General features: G+C 33.1%; 1 protein-coding gene across 7 annotated transcripts; it reads left to right on the plus strand.

Moving 5' to 3' along the window:
• Nucleotides 1-120: 120 nt before the first annotated feature.
• On the plus strand, nt 121-9596 carry LOC133294451 (ABC transporter G family member 39-like). Of its 7 annotated transcripts, none has more exons than XM_061493113.1 (20): nt 121-473; nt 566-686; nt 884-972; nt 2748-2832; nt 3043-3333; nt 3433-3523; nt 3860-4760; nt 4932-5092; nt 5250-5353; nt 5499-5661; nt 5750-5833; nt 6123-6262; nt 6619-6951; nt 7058-7348; nt 7440-7523; nt 7660-7793; nt 7891-8118; nt 8293-8464; nt 8971-9225; nt 9327-9596. In XM_061493113.1, exons 1-20 carry the CDS (start codon nt 121-123, stop codon nt 9594-9596), a joined length of 4350 nt encoding a protein of 1449 aa, XP_061349097.1. The 7 variants fall into 7 exon arrangements, with proteins under 7 accessions (XP_061349097.1, XP_061349137.1, XP_061349105.1 ...); XM_061493153.1 differs by having other exon boundaries at nt 160-473; nt 5250-5358; nt 5531-5661; nt 5750-5785; nt 6126-6262; XM_061493121.1 differs by having other exon boundaries at nt 160-473; nt 6126-6262.
• Nucleotides 9597-18076: the final 8480 nt, after the last annotated feature.

Below are 18076 nucleotides of genomic sequence, written 5' to 3' on the forward strand. Positions count from 1 at the left end.
TAATTGCTTACAAACTTGTAAAATGAGGGGAGGCACTTATATTTTTTGTGTATGTTGTATGAGTGAGATAGACTTAATTTTTGTCTCTTTGGTGATTATTGTTTCAGAAAAGTAAACGCAATGGGATCGTCATGGGTGGAGGATGATTTCGCCATATCAACCAACAATCGCCGGAGCTCCTTCTCTGCCAGTTTTGAAGAGATGTGGACGGCATCGCCGGACGTGTTCAATGTCACCGGTCGAAACTCACACGAGTATGACGAAAGGGAACTCAAATTGGCCGCCATAGACCGCTTGCCAACTTTTGATCGTATGAGAAAAGGATTGCTTGATGATGGAAAGATTGTCCATGAACAAGTTGATGTTACAAGGCTTGGGTTGCACGATGAGAAGGTGCTAATGGAGAGAATATTGAAGGTTGTTGAAGAAGACAATGGGAAATTCCTACGCAGACTCAGAGACAGAGTGGATAGGTGCATGTTTAATATTAATGTTTCTCTCTTTTTCTTTAATTGTTATTACTATTTTTTTTTCTGACACGATTTGCATTTGTTACAACACACAGGGTGGGGATTGAAGTTCCGAAAATTGAAGTCCGTTACGAGAATTTATCAGTGGAGGGAGATGTGTATGTTGGGAGCAGAGCCCTTCCTACTCTACTTAATGCTACTCTCAACATTCTCGAGGTACTCACGTTTTGTTTGCTCCTACTCTAAAATCTAAACAAGTAATGGTGATTCAAGAACCTTATTTTTGGACATAAAACAAGAATGCTTTGTATGTTGTTGATCCCGTTAATTTGTGTGGTTTTTAAATTTTTTTAGAGTATTAATGCTGTTTCAGTTTCAGATAATTGTTCTGATTCATTTGTTATGTACGGCAGAATATGCTCAGATTGTTTCACCTTGCAACTTCCAAGAAGAAAAGAATTCAGATTCTTAGAGATGTAAGTGGAATCGTTAAACCATCAAGGTAAGCTTATCGAACTGCAAAGTGAATCTCAACATGAAAAATAAAAAGAAAATATGTGAGCCAGCTGACAAGGCCACCCCATGCCATTCAAAATTATACTTTTATAATTCTTGTTTTAACATATTCAATCGCAATTATAAAAGACTTCATTATCCATGAAAAATATTCCCTCACAAAAAAAATTTCAATCGAAAATAAAACAAAATTAGAGACGGAAAAAAATTTAGTCATAATCAGTAACAGAAATTTTGAAGGAAAATAATTTTAGTAAAATTTTTGGACGAAAATTAAATTCCATCAAAGTTTTAAATTTTGACGAAATAATTTTTCTGCGAATTTTTTGACGAAATTCTAGATAAGTTCATTACAAATAGCGACGGAACTTTTTGAAAGAACTATTTTCTATCAAAAAAATTTATGAAATTACTTTATGTAAATTTTTTTTACATAAATATAGTTAAATTCTACAGCAAACTGAAATAATTTCAGTCAAAATTTTCATCGGAATTCTTTAAATAAATATTACATTATAACTTCATTTTTTGACGGTGAAGTTAGGTTTTAGACGAAAAAAATCTCATCACAATATGTTTCGATGCAAATTTGGATATGCAATATGTTTAGATGTATAAAAAATTTTATTTTGTTGATGCACGGTTAAAATTTTCGGTTAAAACATATTACTATTAAAAAATTTATTTTAAATTTATATTATGTTTTTAATTTATTTATATGTACAAATATTTAAATATTTATATTTTTAAATAATGAAAAAAAAATTTGACTAACAAATTAGCCCGAACTCAAAACACTAAATTATAAGATTTAGAGAAATAAAGAAAAAAAAAATCCTACCAAAAAAACCCCTATAAGACTTTGCGGGCTTCCCGCGAGTTTCGGTCTATTTTCACACCTCTTTTGGTGTTCCAGAACAGGAAGGCCAAAACCTATCACTTGGACGAGAAAAGTTAGTATGCTCCCGGTGCAATGCACTTTTTTTAAAAAATAGAAAAAAATTAGGACATGGAAGGAAATATCTAAAATGATAGACATAAAAGTGTCATAAAAAATTTCTTGTTTTGGGAAATGAAACACTGAATGATGGTGTACCGGGTGCATATTAATTTTTCTCCACTTGGACTATGGTGTTCAGACTTCAGAGTCACTCAACCTCGTCTCATCGCGGGGTCCACATGCATAAAAACTATTATTTCATCTCATTATTCATAAACTTTATCATTCTATAAATATTTAATTCGCATCCGCGGGTTAAACTTTTCTTCATGGCTTCACTTGCAGAAACTCTCTCCTCACTTACTATAACTGTGCCCTTTTCACCTCTCCTCCATTCTCAGTTCACTCGAGACCATATTATCCATACTATCGCATCTTCTGTCATGGTTATGTTGAGATACTTCACCCCGATTACGAAACATTCAGCAATTCTCCTTTTCTGACAAGTTCACGAGCCCTAATTTTTTACCAATTTCTTGGGCACAATAATGCTTGACTTTTGAACACTGTAGTTGTTTCCGGAATTGCAATTTCTGCCAGCTTACAAATTTAATATCAAAGAGAAAATTACCTTTCTCATGTTGATACATGAAAAACCATTTTATCAATTTTATAAACATTTTTTTTTTGAAAGATAATTTTATAAACATTTGAGTCTACATGAGAGCGAACTTTATTTGCTTTTTCAGGACCCATTGTAGTAGTACGTTATTTTTTTAATAAAAAAATTATGACATTTGAAATAATATTTGTTATTTCAGGATGACTTTACTCTTGGGTCCTCCAGGGGCTGGAAAAACAACGTTGTTGTTGGAACTCGCAGGGAAACTTGACCGGGATTTAAGGGTTCGTTTCCCTTTTTCATTTGATTATTTTTTTATTAATTTTATTTATTGTAAAAAAAACCCCGATTTTGTTTTCTTCTATCTACATAAAGGCTATATGGTTTTACCGGTTTGAGTTCACTGGTTATCTAGTTTTCCAGTAAGTTTACTTGTTATCATGTTAATGTGTAATTTTGTTTTATAACAAAATGAGCTTAATGTTTATGGCCAGGATTCTGGGAGGATTACATATTGTGGCCATGAGCTAAATGAATTCGTTCCTCAAAAAACATGTGCCTATATTAGTCAACATGACCTTCACTTTGGACAAATGACAGTGAGAGAGATACTAGATTTTTCAGGACGCTGTCTTGGTGTTGGCCCCAGGTATGAAATGTTAGTTGAACTTTTAAGAAAGGAGAGAGAAGCTGGAATTAAGCCAGACCCTGAGATTGATGCTTACATGAAAGCTACAGCTATGTCGGGCCAAAAAACTAGTTTGGTTACAGATTATGTTCTCAAGGTTTATGTCTCTGTTTGTCTCGGCTTTATCTTAGTATTACCTCTATGCTTCCATCATTCCAGTGTTTCCCATAAACTGACTTCTATCATATTCCGACAGGTACTTGGATTGGACTTTTGTGCGGACATCATGGTTGGTGATGACATGAGAAGGGGTATCTCCGGTGGGCAGAAAAAACGTGTCACGACAGGTTAATTTCTTCTCTATTTGAGACTTAAGCAACAAACTTAAGTCATTAAATAATTATCTCCAAACGCCTGATAATTGACCCGTGAAGTTGTATTCTAAGAAGGGAATGATCCTCTGTCTCTTGTTTAAAATGAACTTATTAAATGAAAAAATCTCGATCATTTATTAATCAATTATCAGCAATATTGATATAAAAAAAATAATAAAAAGTATCTTCATCTAACATGGTTTCTTTACAACGCCTAGAATCATTCCAATTTCCAACTAATATAATGGCATGTATATAAGCATTTGGTGTTCATTATTAATTCTGATTTTGTTGTAACTTGTGGTGTAGGGGAGATGTTGGTAGGTCCGGCAAAGGTACTCTTCATGGATGAAATATCAACGGGATTGGACAGTTCCACCACTTTTCAAATATGCAAGTTCATGAGGCAAATGGTTCATATCATGGATGTAACCAGTGTGATTTCTCTTCTACAGCCAGCACCAGAGACCTTTGAACTCTTTGATGACATTATCCTACTTTCAGAAGGTCAAATTGTATACCAAGGTCCACGTGAGAACGTACTAGAGTTCTTTGAAATCATGGGTTTCAAATGTCCTGAAAGAAAAGGAGTTGGTGATTTTTTACAAGAAGTAACGTCTAAGAAAAACCAGCAACAATATTGGTTTAGAAAAGATGAACCTTATAGATATGTTTCAGTCCCTAAATTTGTACAATCCTTCCATTTGTTTCACATAGGAGAGCGACTTCGGACTGATCTTGGGGTTCCTTATGATAAGAGACAAACCCACCCAGCTGCCTTAGTGATAAACAAATATGGAATATCAGACTGGGAACTATTAAAGGCATGCTTTTCAAGAGAATGGTTGCTTATGAAGCGTGACTCTTTTGTTTATATATTCAAGACAACACAGATAACGATCATATCTATTATTACCTTCACTGTGTTTCTTATAACAGAAATGCCAGTGGGCACTGTTCAAGATGGGCAAAAATTCTTTGGAGCACTATTCTTTACTGTAGTAATGGTCATGTTTAATGGGTTGACAGAACTACCCATGATAGTAATGAGGCTTCCTGTCTTCTACAAACAAAGGAGTTTTATGTTCTACCCAGCATGGGCGTTCGGGTTACCTATATGGGTTCTTAGGATCCCTCTCTCCTTTATCGAATCAGGGATATGGGTTGTCCTTACATACTATACAATTGGATATGCTCCTGCAGCTAACAGGTAATATGAGTGTACTTTTTTCAAATATAGAGGCCTTGATTTTCTTGCTCTGCTTTGCTTTGGAAAACATCTTAAATAAGTTTGACAAAAGTTATTTTTTTTTTGTTAGTTTTTATATAGATTTGAATTATAATAATTTCGTAATTCACATTTGTCCCTCTATTTCATCAGGTTTTTCCGACAATTTGTGGCGTTATTTGCCATTCATCACATGGCTCTCTCTCTATTTCGGTTCATTGCCGCAGTTGGTAGAACACTAGTTGTTGCTAATACACTGGGTAACTTGACCTTGCAACTGATAGTTCTGCTAGGAGGTTTTATTATTGCCAAAGGTAAGTCATTGATCACTTCTTAATTTTGGATTGATCATATAGTTTAAGGAAGCTTTAATAAGATTAAATATGTTTGTTTTTCTTACTCTTATTTTACAATCGTATTCTATAGTTCAAACAAATACTTATTGCAGCTTATTTTCTTTTGTGCTTGTAGAGGACCTTGAACCATGGATGATATGGGGCTATTATCTATCTCCCGTTATGTATGGTCAGAGTGCTGTAGCTATGAACGAATTCTTAGATAAAAGATGGAGTAAAGTAAGATATGTATTTTCTTATTCTTGTTTCTCACCGCGTGTCTTACCTACATGCGAAAAGCAACGACAAATTTGAATATAGCGTTAGCTACATCTATTCTATAAACTATAAGCATTATTAAATATCATGTTTTATCTTTTTGCAGCCAAATACAGACCCTAGATTTGATGCACCTACAGTTGGAAAAGTTCTTCTCAAACGAGGTTTTTATACGGAAGATTATTGGTTTTGGATCTGCATTGGAGCCTTGCTTGGGTTTTCTCTTCTCTTCAACCTTCTATTCATTGTTGCATTGACTTATCTGAATCGTAAGCGATATCCTTTGGATTTTAAAAAGTTAATTGAATGAACTTTTCACCTTTGGTATACCCTTATAATGTCAAACCAAAATTTCAGCTGTTGGTGATTCAAAAGCAGTCATTGCGGATGAAGGTGATGAGAACACTAAAAATTCATCCTCTAGAAAGCATGTCCTTGAAGGTTTTTATATTTATCTATTTTTCCTTTACTACTTGGTGATTCCAAGTGTATCTCATTGTTATTTAGAGAAATGATGGTTATTACTAATCAGTAGCATTAATTTTGGCTAAGAAACTTGTTTTTGAGTAATTTAGTTGAATTAGTTCTATTGAATAGATTTGAGTGTTTCAAATAGAGATTCTTTTCTACATTTGTGGCAAAATTTGAAGAAAATTTTAGCTGCACATAGTTCTCATGCAATTCAATGACACAATTTCATTTAACGCTGCTAATCCTTTCTAATAAAAAGCAGGTACAGAAGTGGCAGGAAAAAAATCTTCTGAAATTGCTAGTTCTTCGAACCAAGACCACAAAAGAGGAATGGTTCTACCGTTTCAACCTCTTTCTCTTGCATTCAATCATATTAGTTACTATGTAGATATGCCTGCAGTAAGTCACTTGATTCTAAAATTGCATTATTTCGTGTTTTGCTTAGCTTGACGTGTTTATGATTATGAAAAATTTCCCTCTTGCGTATATTCCTATCTTCTCTTAATGCTTCTTTGAATGCACTAGGTGCTAAGCTTTTTTGAATGCGTAATAGAATATAATATAAAATTTATTGTTCTTTTCTTCGATCATGTAAATATATTCATATAAAATTCATTGTCTTTATATGTTTATAAAAATCATTGGGAGTTTTCACTGAAAAGTTGAACTTTAGTAATCCAGTGAAATTTGTTGGGAAGTATTATTGTTCTTCATAGTAAAGCTTTTGATTTTTTTTATGACTTCTATCACATCAGGAAATAAGAAGTCAAGGAATCAATAAGGATAGACTTCAACTGCTACGAGATGTAAGTGGTGCTTTCAGACCAGGCATATTGACAGCACTTGTGGGTGTTAGTGGTGCTGGAAAGACAACCCTCATGGATGTATTAGCTGGAAGAAAAACCGGTGGATACATTGAAGGAAGTATCAGTATATCAGGTTATCCAAAGAACCAAGAAACATTTGCTCGTGTTAGCGGTTACTGCGAACAGAATGACATTCATTCTCCACATGTTACTATCTACGAATCAATCTTATTTTCAGCGTGGCTTCGTCTTCCTTCTGATCTAAAGTCACAAACACGAAAGGTTTGTTGGAACAAGCTTTGTCATCTTGGTCATTAACAACTAAGTTTTTAATTCAAATCTTTCTCCATAGAATTTTGATTTTGTTCTATTTATATTGATCATGCAGATGTTTGTTGAAGAAGTTATAGAGTTGGTTGAGCTTAAACCAATCAGAGATGCTCTGGTGGGGCTTCCAGGCGTGGATGGTCTATCCACAGAACAAAGGAAAAGGCTTACTATTGCTGTAGAGCTGGTTGCCAACCCTTCAATCATCTTTATGGATGAACCTACATCTGGCCTTGATGCTAAAGCAGCTGCTATTGTTATGCGAATAGTGAGAAATGCAGTCAACATGGGGAGAACATTTGTGTGCACAATTCACCAACCAAGCATAGACATTTTCGAAGCTTTTGATGAGGCAAATCTTGGCCCTGTAGCTGTAGAGTTTTTGTGTTATTTCTTTGGTTGTTTATTCCAAATCTTCAACTTTGATTTCTTTGTTGCCGTAGCTATTGTTGATGAAAACAGGAGGACAAGTTATCTACGTCGGACCTCTTGGTCGCCGCTCTCATAAGCTCGTAGAATATTTTGAAGTGAGTCTTGAAGTTTTTCTATGTCTATTGGGTTTGAAGTGTTTAGACCTTAGCTCCATACTTGAGCACCGTGGTCTGCTTATAATTTCAGCAAGAAAAGTTTCGTATAGATCTAATGTACATATACTTAATTCAGGCTATCGCTGGGGTTCCAAAAATTAAGGATGGTTATAATCCCGCCACATGGATGCTTGATATCAGCTCTACTGCAATGGAGGCTCAACTCGATGTCAATTTTGCAGAGATTTATGCGAATTCTAACCTTTACCAGTGAGTTTTTTCATTTTATTATTTCTTTGCATGCTTGTAAGTTATATGCAATAAGAATTCTAGCATTATAACCTGGTTTTCTCTCTGCTTTCTGCAGGAGGAATCAAGAACTTATCAAGGAGCTCAGTACTCCTGCACCACATTCACAGGACTTGTACTTCCCAACCAAATATTCCCAATCGTTTTTTGTTCAGTGCAAAGCTAACTTCTGGAAACAATATTGGTCCTATTGGAGAAATCCTCAGTATAATGCCATCCGATTTCTCGTGACATTAATCATTGGAATAATGTTCGGTGTAATATTCTGGCAAAAAGCCAAAAAGACGTAAGTTATTAACATTTTAAGTATTCATTCAACTTGTCCTTATTTTAAAGAAGGTTTTGCGTATCACGCTAATCTCGTGTTTGGTATTCTACTAATTCATAGCCTTTCACATTAAAATTTGCATGTCATGTGAATTTTAACTTAGGATGTTTATTTTAAAAAAAAAATCGGCAGCCATAAACAACAAGATTTAATGAATCTTTTGGGAGGCATGCAAACTGCTGTGATGTTTCTTGGAGCCATGAACGCTGGAACGGTTCAATCAGTTGTTGCCATTGAAAGAACTGTCTTCTATCGTGAGAGAGCAGCAGGGATGTATTCTGCATTGCCCTATGCATTTGGCCAGGTATAAAAGCAAAGGAAGAGTTATCTTAAGTTATCCTTGTAATGGAATCCACAAAAAAATTAATAAATTCTGTAAAGAACCAATTCAACCCAAAAGCTTAAGTTGTTGGGTGAGGCTACATTAATGATTTTATATATCTTAACATGTCCCCTCACACGAGAGCCCACTGGGCTTGAAGGGTGGACAATGCACATGCCAACCTATTTGTGCGAAGAAAGAAATTCCACTAGAAAGAAAGTGGGGGCGATGAGGATCGAATCCGGTACACCGAGGCTCTGATACCATCTAAAGAACCAAATCAACCCAAAAGATTAAGCTTTTGGGTGAGGCTACATTAATGATTTTATATATTTCAACAAATTCAATTTTGTTTTACTTATTGAAATAAGTTTATGCTGTTTTTGAAATGGAAAATCTTTGTTAGACAAGTTCAGTGAATAAAGGCCTCGTCCCAATGAAAAAGAGAGAAAATATATTCGAACTAAAGTATTTCATTAATTATGCAGGTGGCTGTAGAGGCAATTTATAATGCAATTCAAACAGCCATTTACACTCTAATCCTTTACTCCATGATTGGGTTTGATTGGAAGGCATCAAACTTATTTTGGTTCTACTATTATATTCTGATGAGTTTTTTCTACTTCACGTTGTATGGGATGATGCTTGTTGCACTAACACCGGGTCACCATGTTGCTTCCATTTGTATGGGCTTCTTCTTCAATTTCTGGAATTTGTTTTCTGGCTTTATTATTCCTAGGACGGTAAGTGATCTGCCACATTGATATGTAATTTATAAATTAATTCTTGAAAAGAGACACTTTCGACTGCATATCAAAACTTAAAATTCTCTTAAATGTTACAGCAAATCCCTATATGGTGGAGATGGTACTATTGGGCTTCTCCTGTTGCTTGGACATTGTATGGCCTTATTACCTCACAACTGGGTGACAGAATTGCAGAAGTGGAGATACTAGGAGCTGAAAGCATGGGATTGAAGGAATTCCTTAAACAAAGTTTTGGTTATGACTATGACTTCCTTCCAGCGGTTGCTGCTGCTCATGTAGGCTGGGTTCTCCTCTTCTTTTTCGTGTTTGCCTATGGCATCAAATTCCTAAACTTCCAAAGAAGATAGCCTGAGATAAAACCATATCAGTTTTAGGTAGGGGTCACAATTTTCAACACATACCCTGACACAAACGAAGCGAAAAATTCAATGTTCGGGTGTTTTGAAATTTGTATGTGTTGGTAAAAATTGTCACGAAAAGATTCATGTCGTGTTATGTATCAATCTGCGAACCCGAAATTAACTCGCATTATTCTTCTGGCAATTTATTCGTGTCATGTCCACCTGCAATAGAAGTAACACACTTTGACGTTGTGGGTTATTCATGTTATGTCGTGTGATCCATAAAATTAAAGGGTCGTATTTGTGTCAAAAATTCATTTTGAATTCGTATCGTGTTTATGTTGAATTTTTTTGTGTCAAATTTGTGTCATGTTGTATCGTGTCAACTCAAACTATCACCTCTAGTTTGAGAATTATTTGTACAATTTTGTTTTTCTCTTGCCTTTTGTCATTGTTATAGGAGTTTCTAGTTGTTCTGAATATAATGCCTCATGAATTGATCTGTGTATCCCAAAATATTTCTTGGTACCTGCAAGATTAGTTGTAGGTGGAAAGAAAATTGTGAACAAGAGAGCATAAAGTTATTGTTATTTTTGCTTAAGTTATTAATATGGATAATTTAAAATTAAATAATAAGTGGTTCTAAAAAAGATATAATTTTTGTATTAAAAGTTTGTAAACTTTGTATTAAATGTGTGTATGTTCATAAAAATAAATAAATAAATTTAACCAAAAAAACTTATGCAATATAACATTTTGAATGCGAACAATTAATTTATTTTTTAAAAAAAAAAAATTGTATATCCTTCATCCTTGCGAGTGAACACTGGACAGAAGTCCCACCCTAAAATAATATATGACAAGCTTAAGATAATGTGGAAGCATTGACTACCTGGGCCTTGTGGTATTCCTTCCTGGTCAACACCGTCATCACATTAAACAATAATTATTCCTTCATATCACCACTCACCAGAGACCACAATCATAATTTTTTTATTTTTTTTAAGTAAACAAAGAGGGGTATGCCCAGAGAGCAAACAAAAACAACAAACCAAAGAGGTCAGAATCATAAGTTATTGTTCACCAAATTCAGTTTAAACTTCAAGAGTGATTGACGAGTTTTAAAAAATTCAATCGCATGTAATATTTATGGCAGGATATATTTAATAGAAGAAAGTATTAAGTAGAGTAAGTATCTTGTGCTTGAATATTTTTAAATTTAATTTAAATTTAAAAATAAGTTTAAAATTATATAAGAAAAATATTTAAAATTATAAGAAAAATAAGATAATTAATTGAGATAAAATTTAAAAAATTATATAATATATAAATATATATACATATGAGAAGTATCCATTTATAAAAAAAAATTTATAAATTTTTGCAAATTACAATATGTACTTTCGAAAGTACATAGTGTAACTTAGGGTACTTCCGGGCAATGATGTAAAAATCGGACCGGACCGGCCAGGTCAACTCGGAACCCGATGAACTAGTCATCTAACCGGTCCGGTTATCACATTGGATCGGCCAAGTACCAAACCCGGTGCGACCCGGCCGATTTTGGCGAAAACCGATGACCCGGTAGGTTAATCGGTGACTTGACCCGGTTTATTTAAAAAAAAAAATCCAAACAAAATTCATAATTGACATATTTGAGTGATCTGTTGCTTATTGACTTACATAAATTATGTACGTATAGTACTAATATTATCTCAGTATGCACTATATAGAGAATTCTGATTTGATGAATAGTTAGAGATGTCATTTACTGAACCTGAAACACCAGTATCACAAGCATTATATGTTTGTTTGATCCTTTATTTGACAATAATTTATTATTTATTATTTTTTATATTAAAATATTTGGAATTTATATTTTTTTCAGCTATTTAAGTATGTTTATAATTTTTTAATATAAATTATAGATTTACATAAAATCATCGGATTATGCGGTTGAACCAGTGACCCACTTGTTGAACCAGTGATCCGGTACCTCGATCGGGTCAATGACCAGGCCGATTTTAATAATATTGCTTCCGGGATTACATAGTATAGTTTGTGAAAGTTTGTAAACAAAAAATTTATAAATATAACCTCCTAAATATATATATAAATATATATATATATATATATATATATATATATATCTCTCTCTCCAGAATAATTTAAATTTAAACTTTTAAAATGACATACTTTAAAAAAAACTAAAATATTAAGATACTTTTAAAAAAAACTTAAAAAAAAAGTGTATTCTAATTTAATAAATAAGTGTAGACTCTTGGATAAAAACCTCTATGTAGCAATTAAATTAGGTAAAAAAGTTTCCGACGTTACTTTAGATAACTTTGTCTAATGTTCATTAAAACGACGTTGTTTTGGGTTGAAAAATTTAAAAAGTAGAATGATAAAGACTATTATAACCTTGAAATAAATTAAAATAACAAAAAGTTTTCCGTCCCAAAACGACGTCGTTTCGATGAACATTAGATAAAATTATCTAAAGTAATTTTAGAAAAAACAAACCTAATTAAATTAACATTTAAACGCATATAAAGTCATATTTTAAGATATATGAAGATTCCTAACATAACCCATATAATTTTACACAAGTGAAATGCTTATTTAAATGCCTAAGATAGGAAGTTCCAATCCAAAATTTTCTTTTATTAAACTAGGTAACAGTCGTATTCGAAGCATGTCAAACATACTGTTCAATAATTGCTCCTAAATGTCAAATGTAATAACTAATATTCGTGTACGATTTTTCTTGCAATACATAATATCGAAAATTCAAGCACAGAAAACTATCTATCTAGCACTCAAAGCGCAACCAAACCCACTAGTATACTACATGGGAGATATCAATGGCTTCTTTGAATAAGCTCCAAATCCTCTGACCTATTATCCATGACATAGTTTCCAGTTTCCAGTTAGCAGTATATTTTGATGATAATGAAAGATATATAAAAGTCACAATCAGTGGAAGAAGAAAGGGAACAAAAATTAAGAGCAAGAGTATCTCCTAATCTGACTTCGTTTTGTTACCTTAAAAAAAGAGAAAATGGCTCAAAGTACTGCCATCCGGGTGCCTGCCAGGGTCTAATAGGTTTTTGATATGTGCTCATAAAAATTAAAGGACAAAAATAACAAGTTTAAGCATGATCTTTGCTAACAAGCATGCCACAATTTTTGCGTGTTTCGCGGTGTATTTCTTCCATTTCTCCTAATTAAGTCACATTTTTTTTCCTTTCTATGTAGGGTTCATTTTTTCTAAAATTAGTTTAGACAATTTTGTCTAATATTTACCTAAACGAAGTTATATATATATATATATATATATATATATATATATATATATATAATTAATTAATTAATTGTTATGTCACTTACGTTTTGTCACTTAAAACTACGTCGTTTTGAATATTTATTTTTCTTATTTAATTGATCAAAAATAGATATTATATTTTTCTAACTTCCTTTAATATTAATCCACTTTTGTACGATTATTATTACCCAGCTGGATAATCCTTATGCAAGTGACTTAATATCCTATTAACCTGTCTCTGTATGTATAAATAAAGGAGAGAGATTGTTTACCAAAAAAAAAAAAAGGAGAGAGATTATACTTCGCAATATAATAGGCATCTCACAAGCACCGACACCTTATTTGAAAAAAAAATTATGTGTCCGACACGGACACGCTTGGACACGTGTCCGATACGTGGTCAACATTTTGGGACACGTGGTCAACTCTCCGACATGCTCCGACATGTTTTTTGACACGCAGTCAACTTTTTCGGACACGTGATCAACGCTTGGACACATTTTTTTTTTTAGTCTTAATTTTTTTTATTAACTAAAAATAAAAAAAATCATTTATAAATCAATTTTTTGCTGTTATGAAATATTGACATAAAAAATTAACAAGGTACGAAAAATTATTTTTGTTTATATTTATATTATGAAATTTGAATATTTGATGGTTATATCACTTTTTATGGATTGTTATAACTATTAAATATAAATTATATTATATATATTAAAAATATTATTTAATATCAAAACGTGTCACAACGTGTCGAAATATATTATTTTTTAGAATTAACGTATCGGCGTGTCGTGTCTGTCGTGTCGCGTGTCAGTGTCCGTGCATCATAGATAGGTATATTACACCGTCACGTATAATGGTTACCAAAGCATATCAGATATCAAACATGAATTAATATATATATCCAGTTAAGATAGTTATCAAGCTCGTGAATTCCCGCTCTTTCCAATTCCAAGTACAGTTTTTGTTATTATATCATTAAGCTTAACCATATAATTGCTTACAAACTTGTAAAATGAGGGGAGGCACTTATATTTTTTGTGCATGTTGTATGAGTGAGATAGACTTAATTTTTGTCTCTTTGGTGATTATTGTTTCAGAAAAGTAAACGCAATGGGATCGTCATGGGTGGAGGATGATTTCGCCATATCAACCAACAATCGCCGGAGCTCCTTCTCTGCCAGTTTTGAAGAGATGTGGACGGCATCGCCGGACGTGTTCAATGTCACCGGTCGAAACTCACACGAGTATGACGAAAGGGAACTCAAATTGGCCGCCATAGACCGCTTGCCAACTTTTGATCGTATGAGAAAAGGATTGCTTGATGATGGAAAGATTGTCCATGAACAAGTTGATGTTACAAGGCTTGGGTTGCACGATGAGAAGGTGCTAATGGAGAGAATATTGAAGGTTGTTGAAGAAGACAATGGGAAATTCCTACGCAGACTCAGAGACAGAGTGGATAGGTGCATGTTTAATATTAATGTTTCTCTCTTTTTCTTTAATTGTTATTACTATTTTTTTTTCTGACACGATTTGCATTTGTTACAACACACAGGGTGGGGATTGAAGTTCCGAAAATTGAAGTCCGTTACGAGAATTTATCAGTGGAGGGAGATGTGTATGTTGGGAGCAGAGCCCTTCCTACTCTACTTAATGCTACTCTCAACATTCTCGAGGTACTCACGTTTTGTTTGCTCCTACTCTAAAATCTAAACAAGTAATGGTGATTCAAGAACCTTATTTTTGGACATAAAACAAGAATGCTTTGTATGTTGTTGATCCCGTTAATTTGTGTGGTTTTTAAATTTTTTTAGAGTATTAATGCTGTTTCAGTTTCAGATAATTGTTCTGATTCATTTGTTATGTACGGCAGAATATGCTCAGATTGTTTCACCTTGCAACTTCCAAGAAGAAAAGAATTCAGATTCTTAGAGATGTAAGTGGAATCGTTAAACCATCAAGGTAAGCTTATCGAACTGCAAAGTGAATCTCAACATGAAAAATAAAAAGAAAATATGTGAGCCAGCTGACAAGGCCACCCCATGCCATTCAAAATTATACTTTTATAATTCTTGTTTTAACATATTCAATCGCAATTATAAAAGACTTCATTATCCATGAAAAATATTCCCTCACAAAAAAAATTTCAATCGAAAATAAAACAAAATTAGAGACGGAAAAAAATTTAGTCATAATCAGTAACAGAAATTTTGAAGGAAAATAATTTTAGTAAAATTTTTGGACGAAAATTAAATTCCATCAAAGTTTTAAATTTTGACGAAATAATTTTTCTGCGAATTTTTTGACGAAATTCTAGATAAGTTCATTACAAATAGCGACGGAACTTTTTGAAAGAACTATTTTCTATCAAAAAAATTTATGAAATTACTTTATGTAAATTTTTTTTACATAAATATAGTTAAATTCTACAGCAAACTGAAATAATTTCAGTCAAAATTTTCATCGGAATTCTTTAAATAAATATTACATTATAACTTCATTTTTTGACGGTGAAGTTAGGTTTTAGACGAAAAAAATCTCATCACAATATGTTTCGATGCAAATTTGGATATGCAATATGTTTAGATGTATAAAAAATTTTATTTTGTTGATGCACGGTTAAAATTTTCGGTTAAAACATATTACTATTAAAAAATTTATTTTAAATTTATATTATGTTTTTAATTTATTTATATGTACAAATATTTAAATATTTATATTTTTAAATAATGAAAAAAAAATTTGACTAACAAATTAGCCCGAACTCAAAACACTAAATTATAAGATTTAGAGAAATAAAGAAAAAAAAAATCCTACCAAAAAAACCCCTATAAGACTTTGCGGGCTTCCCGCGAGTTTCGGTCTATTTTCACACCTCTTTTGGTGTTCCAGAACAGGAAGGCCAAAACCTATCACTTGGACGAGAAAAGTTAGTATGCTCCCGGTGCAATGCACTTTTTTTAAAAAATAGAAAAAAATTAGGACATGGAAGGAAATATCTAAAATGATAGACATAAAAGTGTCATAAAAAATTTCTTGTTTTGGGAAATGAAACACTGAATGATGGTGTACCGGGTGCATATTAATTTTTCTCCACTTGGACTATGGTGTTCAGACTTCAGAGTCACTCAACCTCGTCTCATCGCGGGGTCCACATGCATAAAAACTATTATTTCATCTCATTATTCATAAACTTTATCATTCTATAAATATTTAATTCGCATCCGCGGGTTAAACTTTTCTTCATGGCTTCACTTGCAGAAACTCTCTCCTCACTTACTATAACTGTGCCCTTTTCACCTCTCCTCCATTCTCAGTTCACTCGAGACCATATTATCCATACTATCGCATCTTCTGTCATGGTTATGTTGAGATACTTCACCCCGATTACGAAACATTCAGCAATTCTCCTTTTCTGACAAGTTCACGAGCCCTAATTTTTTACCAATTTCTTGGGCACAATAATGCTTGACTTTTGAACACTGTAGTTGTTTCCGGAATTGCAATTTCTGCCAGCTTACAAATTTAATATCAAAGAGAAAATTACCTTTCTCATGTTGATACATGAAAAACCATTTTATCAATTTTATAAACATTTTTTTTTTGAAAGATAATTTTATAAACATTTGAGTCTACATGAGAGCGAACTTTATTTGCTTTTTCAGGACCCATTGTAGTAGTACGTTATTTTTTTAATAAAAAAATTATGACATTTGAAATAATATTTGTTATTTCAGGATGACTTTACTCTTGGGTCCTCCAGGGGCTGGAAAAACAACGTTGTTGTTGGAACTCGCAGGGAAACTTGACCGGGATTTAAGGGTTCGTTTCCCTTTTTCATTTGATTATTTTTTTATTAATTTTATTTATTGTAAAAAAAACCCCGATTTTGTTTTCTTCTATCTACATAAAGGCTATATGGTTTTACCGGTTTGAGTTCACTGGTTATCTAGTTTTCCAGTAAGTTTACTTGTTATCATGTTAATGTGTAATTTTGTTTTATAACAAAATGAGCTTAATGTTTATGGCCAGGATTCTGGGAGGATTACATATTGTGGCCATGAGCTAAATGAATTCGTTCCTCAAAAAACATGTGCCTATATTAGTCAACATGACCTTCACTTTGGACAAATGACAGTGAGAGAGATACTAGATTTTTCAGGACGCTGTCTTGGTGTTGGCCCCAGGTATGAAATGTTAGTTGAACTTTTAAGAAAGGAGAGAGAAGCTGGAATTAAGCCAGACCCTGAGATTGATGCTTACATGAAAGCTACAGCTATGTCGGGCCAAAAAACTAGTTTGGTTACAGATTATGTTCTCAAGGTTTATGTCTCTGTTTGTCTCGGCTTTATCTTAGTATTACCTCTATGCTTCCATCATTCCAGTGTTTCCCATAAACTGACTTCTATCATATTCCGACAGGTACTTGGATTGGACTTTTGTGCGGACATCATGGTTGGTGATGACATGAGAAGGGGTATCTCCGGTGGGCAGAAAAAACGTGTCACGACAGGTTAATTTCTTCTCTATTTGAGACTTAAGCAACAAACTTAAGTCATTAAATAATTATCTCCAAACGCCTGATAATTGACCCGTGAAGTTGTATTCTAAGAAGGGAATGATCCTCTGTCTCTTGTTTAAAATGAACTTATTAAATGAAAAAATCTCGATCATTTATTAATCAATTATCAGCAATATTGATATAAAAAAAATAATAAAAAGTATCTTCATCTAACATGGTTTCTTTACAACGCCTAGAATCATTCCAATTTCCAACTAATATAATGGCATGTATATAAGCATTTGGTGTTCATTATTAATTCTGATTTTGTTGTAACTTGTGGTGTAGGGGAGATGTTGGTAGGTCCGGCAAAGGTACTCTTCATGGATGAAATATCAACGGGATTGGACAGTTCCACCACTTTTCAAATATGCAAGTTCATGAGGCAAATGGTTCATATCATGGATGTAACCAGTGTGATTTCTCTTCTACAGCCAGCACCAGAGACCTTTGAACTCTTTGATGACATTATCCTACTTTCAGAAGGTCAAATTGTATACCAAGGTCCACGTGAGAACGTACTAGAGTTCTTTGAAATCATGGGTTTCAAATGTCCTGAAAGAAAAGGAGTTGATGATTTTTTACAAGAAG

The sequence above is a fragment of the Gastrolobium bilobum genome, unplaced genomic scaffold (genome assembly GCF_033153095.1).
Source record: "Gastrolobium bilobum isolate Gb01-03AN ecotype WA unplaced genomic scaffold, APGP_CSIRO_Gbil_v1 utg375958, whole genome shotgun sequence".
NCBI lineage: Eukaryota > Viridiplantae > Streptophyta > Magnoliopsida > Fabales > Fabaceae > Gastrolobium > Gastrolobium bilobum.

Bases quoted from the DNA above. Each gene is read 5' to 3' on its own strand.
- LOC133294451 (XM_061493113.1), top strand. From the start codon at position 121: ATGGGATCGTCATGGGTGGAGGATGATTTCGCCATATCAACCAACAAT. The intron at 5,354-5,498 runs GTAAGATATGTA...ATCTTTTTGCAG, and splicing joins TAGATAAAAGATGGAGTAAA to CCAAATACAGACCCTAGATT. The intron at 8,465-8,970 runs GTATAAAAGCAA...TTAATTATGCAG, and splicing joins TGCCCTATGCATTTGGCCAG to GTGGCTGTAGAGGCAATTTA.